The sequence below is a fragment of the Sinocyclocheilus grahami genome, unplaced genomic scaffold, assembly GCF_001515645.1.
Source record: "Sinocyclocheilus grahami isolate Dianchi unplaced genomic scaffold, SAMN03320097.WGS_v1.1 scaffold1055.1, whole genome shotgun sequence".
In the NCBI taxonomy this organism is placed as follows: Eukaryota; Metazoa; Chordata; class Actinopteri; order Cypriniformes; family Cyprinidae; genus Sinocyclocheilus; species Sinocyclocheilus grahami.
Window position 1 is genome coordinate 493,453 of NW_015506234.1, and position 24,507 is coordinate 517,959.

Genomic DNA, 24,507 nt, shown 5'->3' on the forward strand with positions numbered 1-24,507 from the left:
GACTTTGATTTGGCCACTCCAAAACCTTAATTTAGTTTTTCTTGAGCCATTCATCTGAAATCAGAGTACACATGTCACAGTTATCATGACTTAGTAGCTTTGGCTTTGTCATACAGTGACATTTTATTACAATTCATATTTTGGAGCTGCTCCTAGAATGTGAACTTCAGTCTCTCATGAGCCAAAACTGTCAAACCAGTTGACTGCATGTTTAAGTGTAATGGTCCGGACCATTACACTTAAGCCATTCATTCATACTTGCTGGTATGTTTGGGAGGTCACAAACATCAGGAAGGGGGCCAACACTTTTTCACACCACTGTATATATATATTCATTCTAATAACATGTTTGTTTACTTTTGCAGCATAAAAATGTTGGGTCACCACTTGATGAACATACACTTACACATACACACAACACGTGTGTGTGTGTGTGTATGTGTGTGTGTGTGTGTGTGTGTGTGTGCATGAGTTAAATTACCAAATAATTTAAATAATAAAAAATAATAATAATACAAAAAAAATGATATTATTATTACTGTAAATGATTATATTATATTATATATTACATTATGGGCGATTATACTTACCTTAACTCTTGATTTTTATTTTTTTTTATGTTCAAGAACATGTTATTTGACAACTATTCAACTGTTTTTCAATAACACACAGCAAAAAGCAACTTTATAGCAACTACTTTGTTGTTGTTTTGGCTGCTGCTTGTCATGCAGCAGATACGGATCAAATTGATGTGAAAATTGAATTTGTGTGCCACACACAAGAGGGAAACACATAATGTACTGGAATGACAAGAACCGTACAGAAAGTTTCAGAGGGGAAGCCTTTTCTATGGAAAGTGGGTCCCGTGAAAAGGAACAGGCCAGGATTTCAATCTGTCACCCCGGCAACATGGGCTCTAAACAATCCCTTCACTTTTGTAGCAAAAATACCCCAACGAGAAAAAGAGGTCCAGTGTTCTCCACACGTCTATGGGTGAGATTAGAGAAAGCTGAATTAGCTTTAATGGTCACATAACCCAGTGAATCATCTTAACTGGATGAATGCCATGATCGCACACAAGGCCAAAAAATGAAAGCACAGCCAGTCAAGTTATTACGTTCTATAAATTTGTTGGTAGTTTGCCACGTTTAAGACTCAATTTCAGGCTGTTGGGAGCAGCCCATGTTAGACGATAAATGAGTCACACGAGCATGATGTGGACTTTGGCATCGAGTGCCCTGAAAATGAGACCCGAATCCTGCAAACAAACGGTTGCCATGACAACTAGCCAGTCAACCTTGGATTGTGGAGAAGGTCAAGGCTGTTGTCGAGAGTCAGAATGTGCAGAATCCAGTTAGAGGAAAAGTTTTGCAATGTGAATTCACCCCATACACTACACAAATATTTTTCTTAATTAATATTTTGTTATGCTTTCTATTAAAAATGTCCTGAAAACAAAATAAATTTACTCAAGAAGAATCTATATATCTATCTATCTATTTAGTGAAAAATTCATTAAAGTAAACAAATTATTCTCTTTTTCTCATATCTGAGTTGCTTTTTCAGTTGTGAACCACTGTTATTTTTAATGAACGATTAAGTTCAATGTCACTCAAAAAACACAAAAAGACACTTGTCGCAACACATTGAACAAATCAAAAAATGAATCAGTGAACAAACCAACCCCAGTGAAAAATATACTAAATTATATTTGAAATACATTTATTTCATGCTAAGTATACTACAAATTAGGGCTGTGCAATTAATCTAAAAACAGTTTCGATTTTGATTTTAGCCTCCAACGATTATGAAAATACAATAATCGAGATAAAACAATTATTGCGCCCCATTCCACCCCCTTTCCAGCGCTGCGCTTTCGCTATTCCATAAAAGCTCAATTTCAAGTGCAAATCAGTAAAATCATGTAACGTGACTTTTGCAAAATGGGATGTGCTTGATTTATATAAGTATATTACATTTATTCATGTTTTTAAAAGTGTGAAAGAGAACTTGAGCAGAACACGGACATGTAAAGTCATCTTTTAGCTCAAGGTGTGCCCCTAAATGGTCAAATACATGCAAAATTGTGTTAAAATGCGGCGCTTAGCGATTATTCATGTATACCTTCGTCGCTCATTTAATAAATGAACGTAAAGAGTTGAGAATGAAAATACATGTGTAACGGTAAATTGGATCCGTGCTGCTCTTAAAGTGACAGCGGGCTATATTCCTGCTGCGACTGTGTGCTTAATATTAATCAAACAACAAAAGACCAATTCAAAATCACATACTGCTCTTAAGTGAAGGATTTTTGTAGCTTTAATAAGAAACAAAGAACATTTAATTCTTACAGTGAAGACTATGCTGTTTTATTTTATATTTGATTACTCATTTCTGAAGTAGGCTGTTAACTGCTTGAGACTTGAGACTCATTTTAATACTCTCCTCCCATAAATTTTGCGTCTGAAAGGGAAACTCCTACAAATGCATATTCAATAAGGTCAGGCGCAAAAATAACTGTGTCCATGTTTTTTCAGCGCTAATTCTTCACTGCGTGTCTTTAGTAAATCCTGACAGTACTATTGGTTTGCCCTGGTGCAAGCTGTTAGTAAATCTGGCCCTTAAAGGGTAACTCCACCCCAAAATGAACATTTTGTCATTAATCACTTACCCCCATGTCGTTCCAAACCCGTAAAAGTTTCGTTCGTCTTCGAAACATAATTTAAGGTATTTTGGATGAAAACCGGGAGGCTTGTGACTGTCCCATTGATTGCAAAGTAATTAACACTGTTAAAGGGGTCATATGATGCTGCTAAAAAGAACATTATTTTGTGTATTTGGTGTAATGAAATGTGTTTATGCGGTTTAAAGTTCAAAAAACACATTATTTTCCACATACTGTACATTATTGTTTCTCCTCTATGCCCTGCCCTTTGAACATTTGGGCGGCGTTATGCAAATCTTCCCACATAGTGAGGTAGATATGTGGGGGCGTGTTAGAACGAGCCGCTTTAGGTAGGTGTGGCTGACTCTGAACTTTTATAAAGAATATCTCTTTGGATTTGAGACTTTAGTCTTTGCAACTTTACAGATCTTCTTTATGCACCAAGAGCTTGTAACACTCCAAAGAGAAAGGAAAACTTGAAATCGCATCATATAACCCCTTTAAGGCCCAGAAAAGTATGAAAGACATCGTCAAAATAGTCCGTGAACTCATGAACGCACTTGCAGGAAGTGTCACGGAGGAGAAGAAAAAGTTGAATAAAGTCGATATTTTGTTTTCTTTCTGCACAAAAAGTGTTCTCGTCACTTCATAAAATTCAGATTGAACCACTGATGGCAGATGGACTATTTTGACAATGTCTTTCATACTTTTCTGGGCCTTGACAGTGTTAATTACTTTGCAGTCAATGGGACAGTCACAAGCCTCCCGGTTTTCATCCAAAATATCTTTAATTGTGTTCCGAAGACGAATGAAGCTTTTACGGGTTTGGAACGACATGGGGGTAAGTGATTAATGACAACATTTTCATTTTGTGGTGGAGTAACCCCTTAAAGTCTGCTAAATTGGAACAACAAATGTTGTACTTAATACACTTTAATTGTGCAAAAGTAGTGCTGAAGTTCAAATAAAGATATACTGAAGTATATTTGATTGTGCTAAAGTGAAACTATTGCAAGTATACTTCAGGTGCACTTTAAAAATCTTGCATTTAAAGACCGATATTATTCAAAGATCATACAATCCTCATCAATAGTGACATTTTAGGCCTAATATTAAAATATCTGCTTTGTGTACAAGTAGTATTTCAAATAAAGTTTAATTATAATTTTTATATCAGTCTCGAGTGATAACAGATTTGAAATATACTTAGTATGAAATAAATGTATTTTAAATATATAATTTTTTACTAGTGAATGAATGGATCCATGAACAAATCAGTAAAAATATTGGAACAAGTATTTTTTTGGTGAACAAATTGTTCACTGAAATATCTTCTTTTGTGTGATTGCTTTTTTGGAGTAATGAACAACTGTTATTTTTTAATGAATTGTTGAGTTAATTATTCAATGACTCACTCAAAACACACACAGATAAATACTTATCAATCCTTAAAGCCATAAAACTAGTCAGTGAACAAATCACTGAATGAATCTAAATCAGAAAACAAATCTTTTGGGTGAACAGATGCAAAAAAAAAGTGACTGAGATCAATTAAAATCTAAAATTAAAAGTCTATTTCCCTTTTCCCATAGGCAAATTGTATTTTTGACATTGTTGCTGTTGTTTTAAAGTATACAAACCTCACAAGAGTTTCTTTGATTTATGCTTAAAACATCCCAGTTGACACTTTTGAGATGAGTTAACATGACACATACACAAAAAGACAACTTTGACAGAGATACAGTGTCAAAGAGACCAAAAGAAATCAGACAGACACACAGGAAAAGAAGAGAGGAAATAAAAAAAACAATGACATAAACAGCAGCTATCATACCATGATGCATGAATCCATTGTCACACAGCTCCACCCCCAAGATCAGCGCCTCTTCTCTGCTTCGGCAGTCACCCTTCATAAGAGAAAGAGACAAGTGCCACTCTCATTGTCTGCACCCTCCTTTGAGCTACAGAAAAGCACATTTAATTCACACAAACACCACTGTGGTCCGATCACCACTGTGTGACAACTCTGAAGGGTCACTTGTCCTCCTGGTAATAATTTCATAGTCAAACACAATACATCATCTTTAACACTCATTAACTGTGAAAGTTGCCTCTAAATATCCGAACCACACTTCAAACGTAATCAAAATCTGTATTCTAATGATGACTAGTCTATTTTAACATAGACAGAATTTGACTATGTGGCTAGACGCTGGTTTATTGTTACAGTTCTCTTCCGTCTCAGCATATTTGAGATTATCCGGCCTGTTTAGGAAATAGCTACCACTTTTGCTCCATTCTTTCCTCTTGTCTCATTTCCTATGGAGGTCAATGTGTTTCTAATCTGTCTATAAAGCTGTATCATAATACAGAACATTCAGACTCAAATCTTACCTGTGCTATCAGCCAGTCTATCAGCTTGTTGGCCATCACCACCGATTTATACGTTCGTAGATGATAATCCTTATCCCTGTTTGGAAAACAAGGAACATTTGACTTAAAAATGTCTCCTCTTTACAGTAGCCTCAAGAGACACACATTTCAAGCTAAACTTTAACCTTTGCCCTGACTTGCATCTGCCTGAAAAGCTCTTGAGAGAGCTGTTCTGGGCTTTTACGTCACAACAACCCTTTCCTCTCGATTTTTTGAGGCCCAAACAAGTTCTTTACCTTGAATTTTCTTTAGGGTTGCACAGGGGTCATAATGTTTGACCGAATAAGGACCCTCTGCACATATTTTGCTCTTGCTGGCCACGCTAAATGACACAAAGTTGATCTGGAAAGCTAAAAGTGGATTTTTTTTATCAATGCAAAGTGGAGATGTTCAGTGAGAGAAAATGTCAATGAATCACGACAGCCAACTAATTAACTAGTCAGTTTTTTTCTTACATTTTTTTTTTAGTTTTGACATTTTTAGCAGTGGTGCTTTGATTAGCATGCTGACAATGTGCAAATTACTGTTTACATGATCAAAGTAAACTCACTTCAATACTTTAATCATTACCAAAGTCTTTCTCTTTGGCTTTGCACGATTTTTTTTTTTCAATTGTGGACACCTGTTTTTTTTTTTTTTTGGGGGGGGAAAATGTGATTTTTAATAAATCATTGAGCTAATGTCTCATTTAAAAAGGCACTTGTCATCATATAAAGCCACTGAATAAATCAGTGAACGAATCTGTGAATTAATCAGAACAAATTTGTTCAATCGTCAATAGCTTATTTTTAATGAATCGAGGTAATGATTCATTGTTTCACTCAAAAAACACTTGTTGCCACCTAAAGTCATTAAACAAACCAATGAACAAATCACCAAAAGACACTTGTCACCACCTAAAGCCACTGAATGAATCTGTGAATGAACTCATGAACAAATCAGTGAATTAATCCATGAATAACTGTTATTTTTAATGAATCATTGAGTTTAAAAAACATTGAATTTAATGGCACACTCCAAACACACACACAAAACAAAAAAAAACTTGTCACCACCTAAAGCCACTGAATTAATCAGTGAAAAAAATCCATGAACAAACCACTAAATGAATCTGAACAAATCTCTTTTTTTTCAGTTGTGAGCTACTTATTTTCAAGTGCAAGTTTCAAGAGTTAATGATTCATTATTTGCTAAACAGAACATCCTGGTTGTCACTTTTGGGATGTGTGAAGACATGAAAGAATGGAAAAAATACAACTTTAAACATGGTTGGATTAGCCCTCTGACAGTGTGCAAATGACAGGTTTACGCAATTAAACCATTCTGGAAAAGTAACAGCAGAACACACTGCTACAGCCATAACCATTCAGATGGGTCTCTTTGGCCACTGCATTGCATCTCACGCTGTTTCTTAAGTGTCTAGCCACTGGTATTGTGTATTTAAGATGGTGTGTCAATTTAAAAAAATGTCATTTTTAAAAAACACGTTTCAAGACCCCATATGATTCTTAGCTCCAGCAGAGGTCAGCAGGTGTCTCAGCTCAGTTTGGTCCAGCTCCAGGGCCTGGAATGGGTCAAATGGATGCTTTGTGGCTGCTTCCAGACCACAGGAAATGAAATGGAGCAAAGATTTTCCCATGAAGCCAAGGGTCTCTTGTGGGACACTCACTGCGCTAGGTCAGAGGGCTAAGCAAGGGCCCACACCCTACAACTCACACACACACACACTCAACTCCAAACTTAGCTGTTCGCAATTCAGAGAATTCTAAAGAGAAACATCCCCATTACATTTTTACACAACCAAACACCTCGATGACAGGAAATGTGCCTTTTCTCTCAAAGGAATCCTCTCTCGACATGCATCTCAAGTGTGTGTGATGGTTTCTGTTCGATTATATAAGGATTTGTTTTAATCACAGACCAGAAGTGTGATTCTGGACAGGCCTTGCCATGATTTAACCGCTACAGACATGGAGCCAGCCCTTTCCTCTGTAGCTGTACCCAGAACTGTCAGCGTGAAAAATGAGGGTAAACAGCGTTACCACAGGCAGTCATATGCCTGGCACAAGAGTACTGCAATCTGTAGGACAAGTGTGTGCAAAGTCAACCAAACCTTTCAAATCCTCCTCAGTCTCCTGATTTTGGGCATTTGGTCATTTTTAAACACTCTTAGATATTGACTTTCTTTTTGTTCTACTTCTCACTGTTACACAGTATGTCAGGAATGTTACTCATCCTGGATTTTGGGGCGCAGAAGAGCTGAATGTTTTTTTTTTATGTGGGTAAGGCGGGGGTGAGAAAGCCCTCCAGAGCCTCTCTAACCAGCAGGAAATACCAGATAATTAAACTAGAACTGGATTCTCCAATTATAGCTTTGCAAGGAAGGGATCCTCAGTACAGGGTACAGAAATGTGAGAATATATGGATTCTTAAGACCTACTTAAAAATACTTAAGTTTCTCAAGGGGATGTCAGTAAAAATAAATTTGCATGGCGTCTTCGTGATAAAACTCATGCATTCTGATGACGATTTGTTCATGGTGGAGGAGGCGAGTTCCTACGAACATGGGAACATGCTGCTCATGTGGCCAGTCACATGATTGTCAGCTGTAAACAAAATGTCTGTTACTGCTTGGACAATTAATAAATCATACTTAATTTAATTATAGAAAAATAATATCCTTTTTCTTATTTTATTACTTTAACATCATATAAAAAATAGGAAAATTGACATGCTATGGTTTAAATTTCCTGTCTCAAAATGTTGGATGTCTTTTTAAAAATGCACTGTAAAAAAAAATCCATAAAATTTACGGTAAAAAAACAGCAGCTGTGGTTGCCGGAATTTTACCATAAAAAATACAGTAGCAACGTGCTAGGTTTTACGGTTTTAACTTACATTTACAGTTAAACACCGTAATTTCATTAACTGATATAATGTTAATATACCAACCTATTGAAGTACTGAAATCTGTTTTGTACCTTTGTAATACAATGATAACCACCAAATGCAGGTGGTGATGAAGCCCATCACAAGCAGCTTTTAAATAATAACATATATAGAAGGTGCAGAGTGTCATTCACACAAACACTAAACACCATCATGGTAACACACATGAAACTGAAATAATGCAATAAACATTCATTTAACAACATTAGGTGTAACACACAACCCTAATATACAAAACTTATAAGAAAAAACTAAGAAGAAACATAGTTATTTCAACAAAAAAAAACATTAAAGTTGAAATGTAATGCAGAGAATTCTGGGAATGTAAATTTATGGTTATTCACAGTAAATTATACGGTCTTTTTCACTTCCAAAAACAGTATACTACCGTAAAAGTAATGTCCAATACATGTAGTGTCCAATACAGTTTTTCACCGTATATAGTAGGGGAATTTACCGTTAACCATTTAACAGGTTTTTACTGTAGCATTTTTACAGTCTTTTACCGTTAAATTCACGGTCATTTTTCACAGTGTGTGGACGTTAACTTGTTTGACTAGTAAAATAATCAGTCATTCATTTTTATTCATGTGGTGGGAGAAAAACACGGATCTTCTGTATTCAGATGGCAATAAAATTACTAGCCCCTGTAAATACGGAAATTATCTTACATCCCCTTTACATACAATTACTGTCGAAATAGGGCTAAATACACATAAAAATGTAGTGGGGTTTCTAGTGATATTTCAAGTTTTATTTTGAATTCAGAATTTATATATTCTATAAATTATATTTACATATTATATTTAAATTTCAGAATTTTCTAGTGCACTACTCAAAGGTTTTGTTAAAATATTTCAAATTAAATATATTAACATATTTTATAATTGCAAATAGTAATATTCTACATTTCCTTTGTTTCACATTGTCCATCTTTACTATATATATATATATATATATATACACACACACACACACTCACTCACTCACACGTACGCGCGCGCACACACACACACACACACACACACACACACACACACAGTACAACCCAACAGGCCTTCAACAACTATAGTAGAATTTAGCAGAAAATTGGAAAATGGATCCATCTGATCATCTGAACAAGAAAACGTGCCCTCAGAGTCCATTAGCTTGCAGAATTAATGTCCTGTGGTCTGTCAGCTGCCAAAATCTCGGAATGCACCTGTTTCACATTTAGGGCTTCCACTCTGATTACTCACATAGGAGCATGACACAACATTGTCTTTAACTCCATGCACTAAAAATAAGACAATGGCTACACAGTTATCTTATTAGGAGCTTAAACATGCATAAAAGTATAAATAACTGAACTAATTATGGATAAAACCCGATTTTTATCACTATAATCAGCCTCTAGTTTTTTCCTATAGGTGCTATCTTTAGAGCGGAAGGAGAAGCGACAGGGCTGCGAATGCACCTGGAAGAGCTGGTGTGACTAGAGACAGCTGTAATGAGGTGGAACTAAGCTACTGGCTCCTTACCTGATCACCGGTGTGAATAAACTATGGAGTCTGCAGAACAGCCTCACACCCTGAGGGGAAGAAGGACATCTGTTATTGTATGCCAAACTTTTCCAAAGGGCAGAAAGTGACAGAGGGAAAGCAGCCATTTAGTAGAGCATGGCTGCTTGAGTTACCTTGGAGATGACATCCTGCATGTCGCTGCGAGGGTGGTATGTGCCGTCATCATAGCGGAACCTATAGAGCACTGGCTCCGGCTTAAACTGGTGCTTGTCTGTGACTGAAATAAGTTTAAGAGTGTGGAGATTAAATTAAGGCTAGAACAAAATGTATCCACATAAATTTACATTTTCACTACTGTTTAATAGTTTGGAGTCAGTGCAATTTTTTTCAAAAGAAATCAATACTTTTATTTAGCAAGGAAGCATGAAATTTGATCAAAAGTGCCCGTTTTTTACAGTTACAATTTTTCAATTTCAAATAAATGCTGTTCTTTTGAATGCCCTATTCATCACAGAATCCTGATAGATCAAATGTATCATGGTTTCCACAAAAATTTTGTTTTTAATATAAGAAATGTTTCTTGAGCAGCAAATCAGCATATTAGAATGATTTCTGAAAGATCATGAGGCACTGAAGACTGGAGTAACAATGCTGAAAATTCAGCTTTGATATCACAGGAAAAAATTACATTTTAAAGTGTATTGCAATAGAAAATAGTTATTTTAAATTGTAATACTATTCCATAATATTACTGTTTTTATTGTATTTTTGATCAAATAAATGTAGCTTTGGGGAGAAAAAAAAATCAATAATAATTTTTCAGAAACTTCTAAACTGGAAAAACCCCAAATGGGAGAGTTAAGTATATAAATAAAAGGAAATATTACCAACTATATTAGCAATAATACTGATAAAGTTAATTTACAAGCACTCTCAAAAATAATTACATAGTAGATGAAAAGTTTTGTGAACACTTTTTAAAAATAATTTTTAACCCTTTTTTATACACAGTGTAATATATTCAGTTTAGATTTCAATTTACTAAAATTTAAAATGTATTAAAATAGTAGTTATTTCGAGCTGTAGTTAATTCCACTATTACAATTGTCCAATTACAGGGGAGCTATGCAGATGAAGCATACAGTAGAGAATTATTCAGCTGGTCATGTGATCTCAAAATGATGTGGCAGCCTGCTTTATGAAGAATAAAACAGCTTTTATACAAAGACAGGACTCATTTTGTAATTTTAAACATATTTGCTAAAGGTGAAAGTAACTGATTTTTTTATTATTATTATTTGTTTATTACTTTTTGCATTGTTCATAAGCAATTCTATTCCAAATAAATACAACATTAACACTGTACACTCTAAAAAAAATGCTGGGTTGTTTCAACCCAACTTTGTGTCAAATATGGACTAACCCAACCGTTGGGTTAAATTTTTACATTACATTTTTAACCCAAAAGTTGGGTTAGTCCATATTTGACCCAAAGTTGGGTTGAAACAACCCAGCATTTTTTAGAATGTAATGTAAAGATTTAAAACGCATGGCTTATACTCTATTTTGATTCATTTTGCATGTGCAAGGCAACAGAAATTCTATACAATGAGGCTGATTGAATATCTTTGTTAGTATTAAAAAGTTTTACAATGCCACAAAAGGCTACAAAAACTTTTAAGGACCTTCAGAATCTTTCAATGGAATTTAGAGTCTTTCAGCTCCATGTAAGCACAAATGCAAGTAACACTAACATGCTTATGAAAAGTAATCCTGCTGTTTCTGCCAAATTAATTCATCCTCCTCAGCGAACACTCAGCAAAGGCTTAAAAATCTTTCTCACCAAAGCTGTAAATGCGAGCGAGTGGACAGAGGGCCCTAATGCTCAAATTTATTTCTCCCTGTTAGGAAGCGGTGAAGTGAAAAGTGATTTAGCATGAAGTCCTGGCTCAAAGCCAGTCAGTCTCCTTTAGGGAAAAAACTAGTCCATACGGTGAGCATGCATTAAGCAGAATTGGACCCCACCGCCCAAACAAATGACAAAAGAAATAGCAGACAGAAGACCAGCCATTTCCCTCAGTATTAAAGAAACAGCAGGGTGTGAAGGGATGCATATTTGTAACACTTTATATAAACATAGACAAAGTTATAAAAAGCCATCTGCTCTTGGACGCTCCCAGAATTCCTCAGGGCTTGAGAACAATGATGTCAGGGCTCTTGAAATATTAAGAGAGCTATTTGTCTAATCAGCCATCTGCATTAAACGGATAGTTCACCTAAAATGAAAATTCTGTCATCATTTACTTTCCCTCATATCATTCCAAACTTTTTTTTTCTGTGCAATACATACAAATATATTTTGAAGATTGTTGATCACCAAATGCTTTTGACTTCCATATGGACAAAAAAAGAAATAAAAGACAATAGAAGTCAAAGGGACCCAAAACTGTTTGGTTACCAACATTCTTTTGAATACAGGTTTGGAAAGACATGAGGAGAAGTAAATAATGACAGAATTTCATTTTTGGGTGGACTATCCCTTTAATATATTAACAGTGCACAAACGGTGTTGATGAAAATTCAACTGATTATTTGAGCTAGACATGCATGAAATAAATGTCTATCTACTCGTTTTGACTGATAGCAAACAGCCTTTAGTTCAATAAGATGTATTGCCTTTTTTCATATTTATAAGATTTGCATATGTTTTAAAAGTTTTGTCTGTATTGTATTTTATCATTTGCTATCTGACTCTTATCTATCCCTCTAATTCATACAGTATTATTATAACCAAGGCAAAATAAATTAAATTTCAGTCATACTTTATTCACTCATTTCAAACCTGTATGACCTTTCCTCTTATGCAGATTACAAAAGATTATATTTTAAAGAATGTAGTTTTTAAGGTTTGTCCATACAATCTAAATCAGTGAGTCACAAAACAGCACTGGACTCTATTGACTTTGATTACATAGATCAATAAACACTGAGCCATTTTTCAAAACATAATTTGTGTTGCACAGAAGGTGATACAGGTTTGGAAAGATATGAGGGCGAGTAAAAACATTGACAGAAATGTTTTGTTTTCTCTCTAATTCTATTTAATTAAGTCAACGCTTTGTATTCAGCACAAATTTCCAAACATATTTGTCAGATTAATTCCTTTGACCTAAAATGTTTACTTGAAGTACCCTCTGAAATTTTAAGTTGATATTTTAATAATTTAACAATACATTCACATGTTCACAGTTTTCTGATGTCTGCTACTGGTCACATGATACATAGGTTTTCTTTCATAGTAAATGTTTTATTATGATTACTTATATTTTTTATTATTAATTTCAATTTAACGTCTTTATAACTTAATTATTAAATAATTATTAGTTCACAAACCCCAGTTATATAACAAAGTCACTGTAAAAATTTTAGCCAGTACTGACACACAGAAAGTCAGAATATGTTAGTAAAAGATCAATAGAGTGGAAATATTACTAACCGTGGTGTATGATGCCGTTTTCCAGGAGAGCCTGGCCCAAATGAACCCCTTCCTCTGGGTTATTGGTCTCTCCGATCTCCATCAGCCAAGACACAAACTCACTAAGAAAAGAGAGATGGAGGACATATAAATAATGTGAGGACAAACAAAGAGGGACCCATAAATTATATGAATGACTGTCAACAAAATCCATTAAAACTGAGTGATCACACCACAGAGACGAGCTCGATAATTAATAGTCTTCTTGTGCAGTGAGGTGGAGTATAAGTCTGATCACTTTTCCTTTCTTTCTTTCTTTCTACTCATCTATTTACTATCCAGCATCTACCCTCTATCGATCCATCTATCTATCAATCCATTCATTGATCCCCTTAACAATGCAGAGATTAGAATAAAAAAAGATTTACTCCTTTTCTATTTCTCTCCTACTCTTTTTCAATCTTTCTCTGGTTTCTTAATTCAGTCTTTTTCTCCCGATAAAGCTAAACTGACTGCCCTGTATAATTTAGTAATTTTGCTGGGTAAAGCCACTGTCTCAGTGGAGGATATCTGATTCCACTCCCTCCCCACCTCTCCGCAAAACCAAAACGAACATGCCAAGCTCCACCAGTGTAATCCTGCAGCTCTTCCCAGAGTTTATGGAACCCAATGGTGATACAGCATGAGAAACATCTCAGACTCCAGCAGACCTCTGAGGTTTTAGGAGATAGAATTTGTATAAAAAGAGGCCAACCTTAGGTCTGTATTCCAAAACGTTCATAAATTACAACCATTTAAGTTCGGATAATGCTTTTTCGCTGACTGAATTAATGATATGGAAAGATAGAAACAGAAAAAGAAAATGACAGTGAACGAAATGAATAAAGAAAGATGAACACAACAAGACAGAATGTACAAATGTAGAGCATAACATCAGCACAGTGCCTGTGACAGAATTATTAGATTCAATGATTGAAAGAGAAATAGTGAAAAGACAAGAAATAAAGGTTTGTCAGTCTGCTGTCACTTTGGTAATTGCTTTAAAGTTGTTACCTGCATTTCTGCATAATTGAACTGTACATAAAACCACGGTATTATTGAAACTAATTTCAGACAGCAGGTTTTTAATCAAGAAATACAGATGTTCCAGTAGCTCAAGTGACACATGTAACTATATGTTAAATGTGAGCCAAAATCATCACAATTAAAAGAACCAAAGACTTAAACTACTTCAGTCTGTGTGCTGTAGCGAATCATCTCATGGGGAAATATGAATAATTAACCATAACTAGTTATAGTTAACTATTCATATTTTAGATCCACTGTAGATATTTAGCTGACCACTCAGGGTTCGACCTGTGCTAGCTCTAGGACTATTCTTGTGTTTTGCCCACCATATACCTGTTTGCCCTCATCTGACCCATGCCTGCTGTATGACCACGTCTCTGTCTGTGTCTAATAAAGCTCTGCGAATGGATCCGCAAGTCTCACGTCTCGTCAGCCCCGTAACGTACATTTGATTGTGCTAAAGTGGAACTATAGCAAATATAGTTCAGGTATACTTTAAATATCTTGCATTTAAAGACGGATATACAGAGATCATACAGTAGTGATAATCAAACACATTTTAGGCATAATATTAAGAAATGTGCATTGTGCAATAAAGAAATACTTCAATTAAAGTGCAATTATAATTTTATATCAGTAAGTCTTAAGTCACATGTCAATAAATGTTAATGGATTTGAAGTATACTTAATATGAAATATATGTATTTAAAATTAATTATGGCACAGTTTTTTTACTAGGGGAAACTAGAGTCCATATTTAAATAATAAACACCAGCTGATAAATATCCAATACTGTGACTAATACTGAAATCAATCCATCAATCAATCAATGAATCATGAATGCCTAGACACAAATACTAATAAATGTGAATGCATTGTAATTTGGTTTGGATAAAAGCATCTGCCAAATGCTGCCTTAGCCTTAGTCTTAGCCCTAGTCGTTTGCCTTAGCCTTAGCCTTAGCCCTAGTCATTTGCCTTAGCCTTAGCCTTCCCGGTTTCTGATCTTCGCCTGGTTCCCTGGATTCACCCCTTTTGTCTTGCCCCTTTTGATTCTGTCTGCCGATCATCGACCTGTGCTAGCTCTAGGACTATTCTTGTGTTTTGCCCACCATATACCTGTTTGCCCTCATCTGACCCATGCCTGCTGTATGACCACGTCTCTGTCTGTGTCTAATAAAGCTCTGCGAATGGATCCGCAAGTCTCACGTCTCGTCAGCCCCGTAACGTACATTTGATTGTGCTAAAGTGGAACTATAGCAAATATAGTTCAGGTATACTTTAAATATCTTGCATTTAAAGACGGATATACAGAGATCATACAGTAGTGATAATCAAACACATTTTAGGCATAATATTAAGAAATGTGCATTGTGCAATAAAGAAATACTTCAATTAAAGTGCAATTATAATTTTATATCAGTAAGTCTTAAGTCACATGTCAATAAATGTTAATGGTTTGAAGTATACTTAATATGAAATATATGTATTTAAAATTAATTATGGCACAGTTTTTTTACTAGGGGAAACTAGAGTCCATATTTAAATAAACACCAGCTGATAAATATCCAATACTGTGACTAATACTGAAATCAATCCATCAATCAATCAATGAATCATGAATGCCTAGACACAAATACTAATAAATGTGAATGCATTGTAATTTGGTTTGGATAAAAGCATCTGCCAAATGCTATATGCTAGTCCTGAATGAGAAAAAAAAAACAATTTATTTGAACAGCTTGTTCTAAAAAAAATGGAGTTTAACTCAATATAGTGAACAATGAGGGAACACACAAAGACAAAGAAGATTATGATACACAGTCTTTAATAAGCCACATAGGCGTAATCCATAGAAAGAAGGCCAAAAACACACGTACACATCGACAAGACCGGACAACCAAACACTGAACAGAATGCAACTTATATTGGGAACGTTAATGAGGATAATTGACACGAAACACCTGAACATAATGACACAATCAACGGGAGACAGAAACTAGGTCAAAAAACACGAGGGATGAAATGAAAACAAACACAAAAGTCCATAAAGTGTTACAATATCCTTAAAGCAAGTGTTTTAATTAAGTCTCGTTATTAATTAAGAGCTAACCTTTGCTGCAAATTCAATACTCAGAGTTTAACATGTAAATTTAGCACATAAAGCAAAGAGAGAGACACTTATTGCAAGGGGAGAACTATATGAAAGCAGAGCAGAATTAAAATAGTTGAGGCATAGAGATGCATGAAGCAAACAGAGATGAGATTGATCAAAAATACTACTGGCTGTGAATCACATGTTAAAATAGTAACACAAACCGGTGGCCAGATCACCACAGTGTTTCAGCACGCTCACCCAGAGAGAGATATTTTCACAGGTTCTGCTGTCATATGTTTATTAAGTCCATCTGGCTTTCTGAGACGCACAAACCACCCGCTCATGAACATTATCTGCTGTCTGTGATCTCTATCCTTAATGAATCCATTCCCGCTCCAGACCTCGCTGTCTGTGTGCTGTCTGGAAACGCTGGGGGAAAAAAGTTGTACCCCTAAATCCATTTACAAAATGATCTGGCCACAACTATAAGCAGTTGTTCTTTGAGGAGGCTTTTTTATTATAATCTCCTTTGAACAGGCAAATTCCAACCTAAAATGATATTTTAAAGAATGAAAGTCTTGTTTGCGGTTGAGTGTCACAGTGTTTTGAGTGTCTTATTTTAGCGAACAATGAGGTTATCATATTGACATCTCAAAGGGTTTAAATTATGAATGCCAGCTACAGACACTTCTGGATTGCCAGTCGAGCTGAGTTAATCTGAGCCCAGCCTAAGGATTTCCCAACCACACTTAAAGCAAAAGAGATCAGAGCAGGAAAAATCCAACACATCTTGGAACAATCTCCTTTATATTTTCTGGTCTGGGTGCTTCAGCGTAATGCAGACTGCAGATGTTCACACTTACATCTTCAAAAGGTAGGCGTCAATATTTCTATCAGATCAAATTTACTAAAACAATGATAACTCGTACAGAAAACTACCTTGTGGTTACTAAATCGTTGAAAAAAAACATGGTAAATTAATATTCCAAACCCTAGGTTAACATAATCCTGGGTTATTTTGTTTCACATTTCCCTGGTTTAGTTCTTAATCCTGAGTAGTCAGGTTATAAGGTTTCATCTGAAATCTCTGGGTTAATATTCTTATTTGCATATATATGAGGTTAATAATTGATTTGTTTTAATACCTGCTTGTCTAAATATGAAAATGTTGCCAGATAAATCTGCACTGGTTTAAATCTCACCTTTGCTGTTAATGTTATTGTTAAGACACATCATGAATATTTAATGAGGCAAGCATTAAGGTAGTTTATGATTGGTTGGTTGATGCTAAACAATTTCATGTTACAATCTAGCACTGCATTGCATCACAGTGTAATTTGGGGTTAACAATGCAAAAGTGGTGTACGTATATATATGTGTGTGTGTGTGTGTGTGTACTATTTTATTCAGCAAGGACACAATAAATTTATCAAAAGTGACAGTACATTTATAATGTTACTGAAGACTCAAAATAAATGCTGTTCTGAAAAGTCCTGAAAAAATTTATCTCACAGTTTAAACAAAATTATCAAGTAGCACAACTGTTTACAGTATTGATAATAAGAATTAATTGTTTCTTGAGCACCAAATCATTATATTAGTATGATTTCTGAAGGATCATGTGACACTGAAAACTGGAGTAACTGCTGGAGTAACTTTTACTGGAGCAATTTTTAAAGCTGCAGTCCGTAACTTTTGGTGCTCTAGCGGTTAATAAACAGAACTCCTTGCGTCTTGCGGAAGAACATTGTAGCCGGAGCTACTTCTCTCTGTTTATGTCTATGACGAATCACGCAGGTACTGGGCTACTCCGCAGCGGTACCTATCGGACCACTCCTAAAATAGTCTGAATATAAACACTTATTATAGGTGTACCGTAGTGATTTATTATAAGCCAAAAACACGGTTTTGAAAATGGATTCATGGTGTGCTCGCTTATTATATAAATTTTGTTAAAGGTGCAGTAGGAGATCTTGGAAAATGCTAACTTTAGCCTGATAGCACTGAAAGCGAACGTCCCACCCTCCCTGCAACTGCCGTCCAAAGCCACGCCCCCTGAACGCATTTACGCTCACAGACCAGAGACAAAATTACTACAATAGGCTACATCAGCGGTTCCCAATTCCAGCCCATGTTCCGAAGTGAAGTAAACTTCAACGGATTTCCCTGGCTCAGGGAGTAGGGAGCAATGAACACTGTGTAGGGATCATATCGATCAGAACACAGTTCATGTACGTAGCTCACTTTTAATGAGCTGGTGCGAGGACTGGATTAACCGCTGGGCTACATCATGTGTCATTCACCGGTGAGAAAACTTTAAAAGTACTACAATACCAGGAAGGAAGATTTGGTTGTTGATGATTGTATGCCATTCTCGCTCTGTCTGCACAGCGTGCGTGAACGCGGTGATGACGTATCCTGTCTGCGCGAACCCGGTGCACAGAGGTATGCTAATACATATTGTAAGTTGACAGGCCGGTAGGAAAGCCAATTAAAACGCTCTGACCGAGCGTTTTGATTGGATGAACATTTCTTGATCCTATGCCTTCCACAAAATATATAAATACAGACAAATACATTAAGACCACTTAACTTAATGATTGCTATCGGGATGTGAAGAGACTTTCAACCAGCATAACAAAAAATGTTTCTGAAGACAATCACCTATTGCACCTTTAATTTTGAACACAAAAAAGTTACGGACTGCAGCTTTAATATTAAAGGTGCAGTGTGTAAATATTAGTGGTGAGGATGCGAATTGCAACCACTGGCTCAGTCCCCCGCTCACCCCTCCCTTTAGAGAAGCTACGGTGGCCGATACAGGACTAAGATGTCGTGGTCTGAGACAGCAGTGTAGCCAGCAATGAGATTTCTTTACAAAGGTAAATTAAGGAATTATATTAATATAATTCTTAAGTACTCAATAAAACGATATGTTATTGCGAATATTATTGTTACTTGTTCATCATTGTGTCAGTGTTTTATTCGCAAGAACAACATAGTGACGAAACACGCTCCGTTTGTCCTTTAAGGGCTATTGTACAAACATGGTGGTGACTTCCATGTAAGGGGACCCGCGGTGTATGTAGACATAAATTGCTCATTCTAAGTTAATAAAAACATAACAGTTCATTGTGTAAGGTCTTTATACACCTCTGAAAATATAGTTATGTATATTATATTGCATTTCTGTCAATAGATTCTCCTAAATATTACACACTGCACCTTTAAATTAAATTACTACTTTTAAATGCTACATTTTTATGTCTAAAATGCTTGTTAAACGAGTTTAAATGTATGTGATATTGTAAACTATTCACCAAATAAATTCAATTTGTCATGTATTTTGTCCATGTGTTCTTGCCTAATAATACATTTTCTTCTTTTGATTATTGCTGTTGCCTCTAGTAATTCTGTGTGATTGTTTAATTTCCAGCCCATTTTAAGCCAGCAATATAATATTTTTTAAACAATAGTTGACTTAAATAAAACAACCCAGTATGTTGGGTAAAAACGTTTAACCCAACCAGCTGGGTCAAAATAACCCAGCATGTGTTCTGTCCAATATTTACCCAGCGCTGGGTTGCCAAATAACCCAAGTTGGGTTGTTTTTAACCCAGCATTTTTTTTTAAGTGTATGCTAGTTACCTCTGTGGTGTTTTTGAACACAGTTTAAAAACAAACTGAGTGGTGCAGGGAACTCTGGGTACCATTTAAAACAGACCAGATTTACACTGCTAAATAAAAAGCAGGTACAAACACATTCAACCAGTGCTCTTAAAAGAAGATTCACAACCAAAAAAAAGGACCTAGAAGCTATTTCTTTAACACATAAATCAAATTCTTCAAGGAAAAGAAAAGAAAAAACAAAAGACAGATGGACTCTACAGAAAAGGACAGATTTAAAAGCACAGAAATGGACGGGTAATAAAAACGATCCCGACTTAGTGTTTGAGATCTATTCATCATGTACAGTAGCCTGAGATCTGTTCACCCGAATGCTGTCCATCTCTAACTCCATTATACTGCACTGCTCTGTTATTTATGATGTTCATGAAATGTTATGTACTCCGGTCACTACAGTCACTTCTACAGCTACACACTCTCATTCTCAGCATGTCACTCGCACTCCCATGATACTGCAGGTCATGACCCCCAGCGTAATCTCTCCTGGAGTCTATCACAGTCATTATCCACACAGACAGACCACAGAGAGACGGCTCTCGCTGACCTACCTTCCAAGGAAGCACTTGGGGAAGGTGGTGAGTTTGCGCTTGCGGTCCTTAATGAGGTGGCCCTGTTTACTCATGAGGTTATAAAGCTTCTCGCCTTTCTCAGATATCATCACCCAGGTGTCCTGCTCCATGCCCAGTCTCAATGCTGCAAAAGCAAACGAGAGATTGCACTGTCTGAACAGAATTACACAGATTGTATGTGTGTATGTGCTGTCTATTTAGCACAGTGTATGTACATGTGTTGTGTATATAGTGTGTATATATTTTAGTTAATGTTAACTAATGTAGTTAAATAATGTTAACAACTGGAACCTTATTGTAAATGTTACCATATATATAATATTTATTAGAGGTATCAGTATCAGTATCAGTATTGGCGATGCTGACCTTAAAATTACTTTATAAAAAGATGCTACTATATTGCTATTATATATAGATAGATTATTTAATATATATTTTCTTTATATTGATTCTACATTAATTTCGGGATTCAATGTGTCAATATATTTATTGTTACAAATTTTAATTTGTTTATATATTCCGTTTGTTTTAGATGTTTATATAAAATAATAATACAATATAATATATTTATATAAAAAAAATACATTATATTAACACTATTTGATAATAATTAATAACAAAAAATGCACAATTACAATTACATTATAATACTGTACAGCAAAATCTTACCATTAAATCTCAAATTAACAAATTGTAAAAATATTCTAATATATAGATATTATTTAAAATATATTTTCTTTATATTGAATCTACATTAATTTTAGGATTTACTGTGTCAATATATTTCTTGTTACAAATTATAATTTGTTTATATATTTACTTTGTTTTATCTGTGTATATAATACAATACAATACAATAATATAATATAATAAACAACAAAAAAACATTATAATAATAGAAATATTTAATAATGATTGACAAAAAATGCACAATTACAACATTTTAATATCGTACAGCAAAATCTGACCATTACATTACAAATTAAGGCTTCTGTTCCCTCACAGTACACTTAATGAGCCGTATTGTAATTTTCTTCTTTTTTTCAGCAGGTAATATTACATCACTACTCACTTTTTCGTCTTTCTCTCTCTTTTAAAATGGCCTCCAGCCACTCCTGCTTCTCCTCCGGCGTCTTCGCCATGCAGACAAACCACTTGTTCTTCGCTGTGTTGTGGATCTTCCAGCCGTTGTTCACGATGTTCCCGCTGCTGTGGTAATCCGCTGAGGAAAAACACTGACAAGTAATCAATGTCTGCCTGTCAGAGGTGCCTTTTATAGCCCTCCCAGGCCACTTCCTTGGATTTTCCAAAACATATTTTCTTTTGTCTGTGTGGCCCGTTTGTCTACATGTGGCATGACCAGCAATGTTCTCCGTTTCGCATTCTTGCCTTCCCGCCACATTTGTATGCCAGGCTATCTATCAAAGCGGCCCAGATGACAAAATGGATGTTCTTGGCCATAAACAAAGCAGTGTGAACAGCCCAAGAGAACAGTAAAGTTCAGAGCAAATGAAACATTCCCACATGAAACAGGCAACAAACAAAATAGCCCATGAACGAAATGGATCACAGGCAGACGACGAATCGATTGCTCTAATTACAAGGCCGTGAAGAATCGACATGCTATTTGAACAGTCCTGAAGAACAGGCAGGAATTAAAACCCATCTTGAAGCACTGACTGCATCAATGTCTCAGAGGAACAAAATCCTTTAGAACTTTTTTGCAACTTTCAAACAATACTGTGTGTGGTGGTTTCTTAATAGTTTTCATGCATTGTTTTTGGATAAGTACTTCTCTACATTGTACAGCTCTATGCTTTGCACGCAAATTGAGTTGTCATGATCATGGATTTTGTGCTGATGATTAATTGTAAATAAAGCAATTATTAAAATAATATTACTTTATTATAAAGTACTGTATATATATATATATATATATTAGGGCTGTCATCGTTAACGCGTTAACGCATGCGATTAATTTTACAATCCTTAACACGTTAAAATAATTTTACGCAATTAACACAAAATTACTGAAGCACAATTTCTATTCTAACCCTTTAACCCAATTTTGCTACTCTGCTTGCGATCAGATCATTTTAAGCTGCTAAACTCCGGGAAAGTTTTCTGTCCATAATCCAGTAAGCAAATGCAAAGACTGCAATCAAGCTAAAGACGATTGCGGTGGCGCACAGGAGTCGTACAGTAAGCACGCGTGAGTCCGTTATAATAATGCTTGTATGAGTGCTCTTGACGCACTGATCGCACATTGTATTTATGCACAGGCACAAACATTTCCGTACATTCACGTTGTTTCCACACACATTCACGATAATGTTTTGATTTGTCATGTTTATGTTGCTGTGTTTAGTTATACTGAATGGATCCGTGTACAGTAGATATATGCAGTCAGCAGGCGATTGGTTTAGGGTTTTTTGGCATCACCATGTGGTCCTGTTCGGTATCGCAACTTGGCTTCTCTAAAATGTAAAAAAGCTCTTTGCTGTTGCACTGTACACATATTATTAAATTCAGATTTTTTTTTCTTTCATATGTGTTTATATCAGCTCCTTATATCATTTGGTTCTTTGGTGTCCTTTTGGAGTTCTAAGTGTCCGTTGTGTTTTACAGAAAAAGAATAGTCATATGGAGTATAAAATAGTCTTATCAGGAGTATTAGAGTTAACTAAAACTTAGTAAAAAGGTACTTTATCTTTAAATAATAATAAAATATGAAATAAATTAAATATTTGACAAATTTTAACTTCTTTCTTTTCATTTACAACATTTCTCATTTTCATTTAGTCTAGCTAATAAACTAAAATAGCTAAAAACTAAAACAAAAATGAATATATACTGTATGTATGTGTGTGTGTGTGTGTGTGTGTGTGTGTGTGAACTGTAAACTTTAAATGTAGAATTAAAATTAATTTTATCCTCTGAAATGAAAAAAATCCATCTAAAGATGCCATTACAAATATTATTTAAAATATAGTTTCTTTATATTATTTTGACATTAATTTCGGAATTCAGTGTGTTTTACAGTGTGTTTGCTGTCACATTACTTATATGAACTACTTTTATGGTGGTATTTTATCACTTTTAAAGCTTAATAGCCCTAGTACCTACTTACTTTCATTATACGGAAAAGACGGATTCGGATAAAATCCTTCTTTTGTGTTTTACAGAAAAAGAATAGTCATATGGAGTATAAAATAGTCGTATCAAGAGTATTAGAGTTAACTAAAACTTAGTAAAAAGGTACTTTATCTTTAAATAATAATAAAATATGAAATAAATTAAATATTTGACAAATTTAAACTTCTTTCTTTTCATTTACAACATTTCTCATTTTCATTTAGTCTAGCTAATAAACTAAAATAGCTAAAAACTAAAACAAAAATGAATATATATGTATGTGTGTGTGTGTGTGTGTGTGAACTGTAAACTTTAAATGTAGAATTAAAATTAATTTTATCCTCTGAAATGAAAAAAATCCATCTAAAAATGCCATTACAAATATTATTTAAAATATAGTTTCTTTATATTATTTTGACATTAATTTCGGAATTCAGTGTGTTTATATAGAATAGAATAGAATAGAATAGAATAGAATGCAGTATTTATCATTTTCATTGTACTAAAATACCTAAAACTAAAACCGGACAAAAGAAAAAACTTAATAAAAGGGTAAAACACAACTCAATTACTAAAACTTTAACTACAATTAAATTAATACAGAAAACAGAAAAATACAACCTAATTCAAAATAATATAAACAAATTATAATAGTATTTCAATGATGCTAAAATAACACTGATATGGATTTGTAATGACATGAGGCTGAGTAAACAACACACCTGTTCCATCATCCACATTCTCCACCTCCATGACCTCTGTGTTGATTCGGCCTCGGAACAGGTAACGAGGACCCTCAGTGGCCGTCTTACTGTTTTTCAAACGCCTGTAACCGAGCCCAGTACAGAACCATTACTCTGAGCTTCTCTGTTATCTCATTAAAAACCAACACAGCTGGCAGCTGCAAGGTTTGACAGGTGAAAGTGA

The 24,507-nt window shown here is 35.0% G+C and overlaps 1 protein-coding gene across 1 annotated transcript in view; it reads right to left on the bottom strand.

Moving 5' to 3' along the window:
• The window catches only part of LOC107566194 (phosphatidylinositol 3,4,5-trisphosphate-dependent Rac exchanger 2 protein-like), a 116,026-nt gene that overhangs the window by 78,580 nt on the left and 12,939 nt on the right, over positions 1–24,507 (bottom strand). Inside the window, exons 6-13 of the mRNA XM_016251566.1 lie at positions 24,303–24,406; positions 21,518–21,667; positions 20,425–20,569; positions 13,046–13,146; positions 9,723–9,826; positions 9,568–9,617; positions 5,060–5,135; positions 4,500–4,572 (exon numbers count right to left, since the gene is read on the bottom strand). Of these exons, the coding sequence (XP_016107052.1) occupies positions 4,500–4,572; positions 5,060–5,135; positions 9,568–9,617; positions 9,723–9,826; positions 13,046–13,146; positions 20,425–20,569; positions 21,518–21,667; positions 24,303–24,406 (803 nt within the window). The remainder of the gene's footprint in view (positions 1–4,499; positions 4,573–5,059; positions 5,136–9,567; positions 9,618–9,722; positions 9,827–13,045; positions 13,147–20,424; positions 20,570–21,517; positions 21,668–24,302; positions 24,407–24,507) is intronic.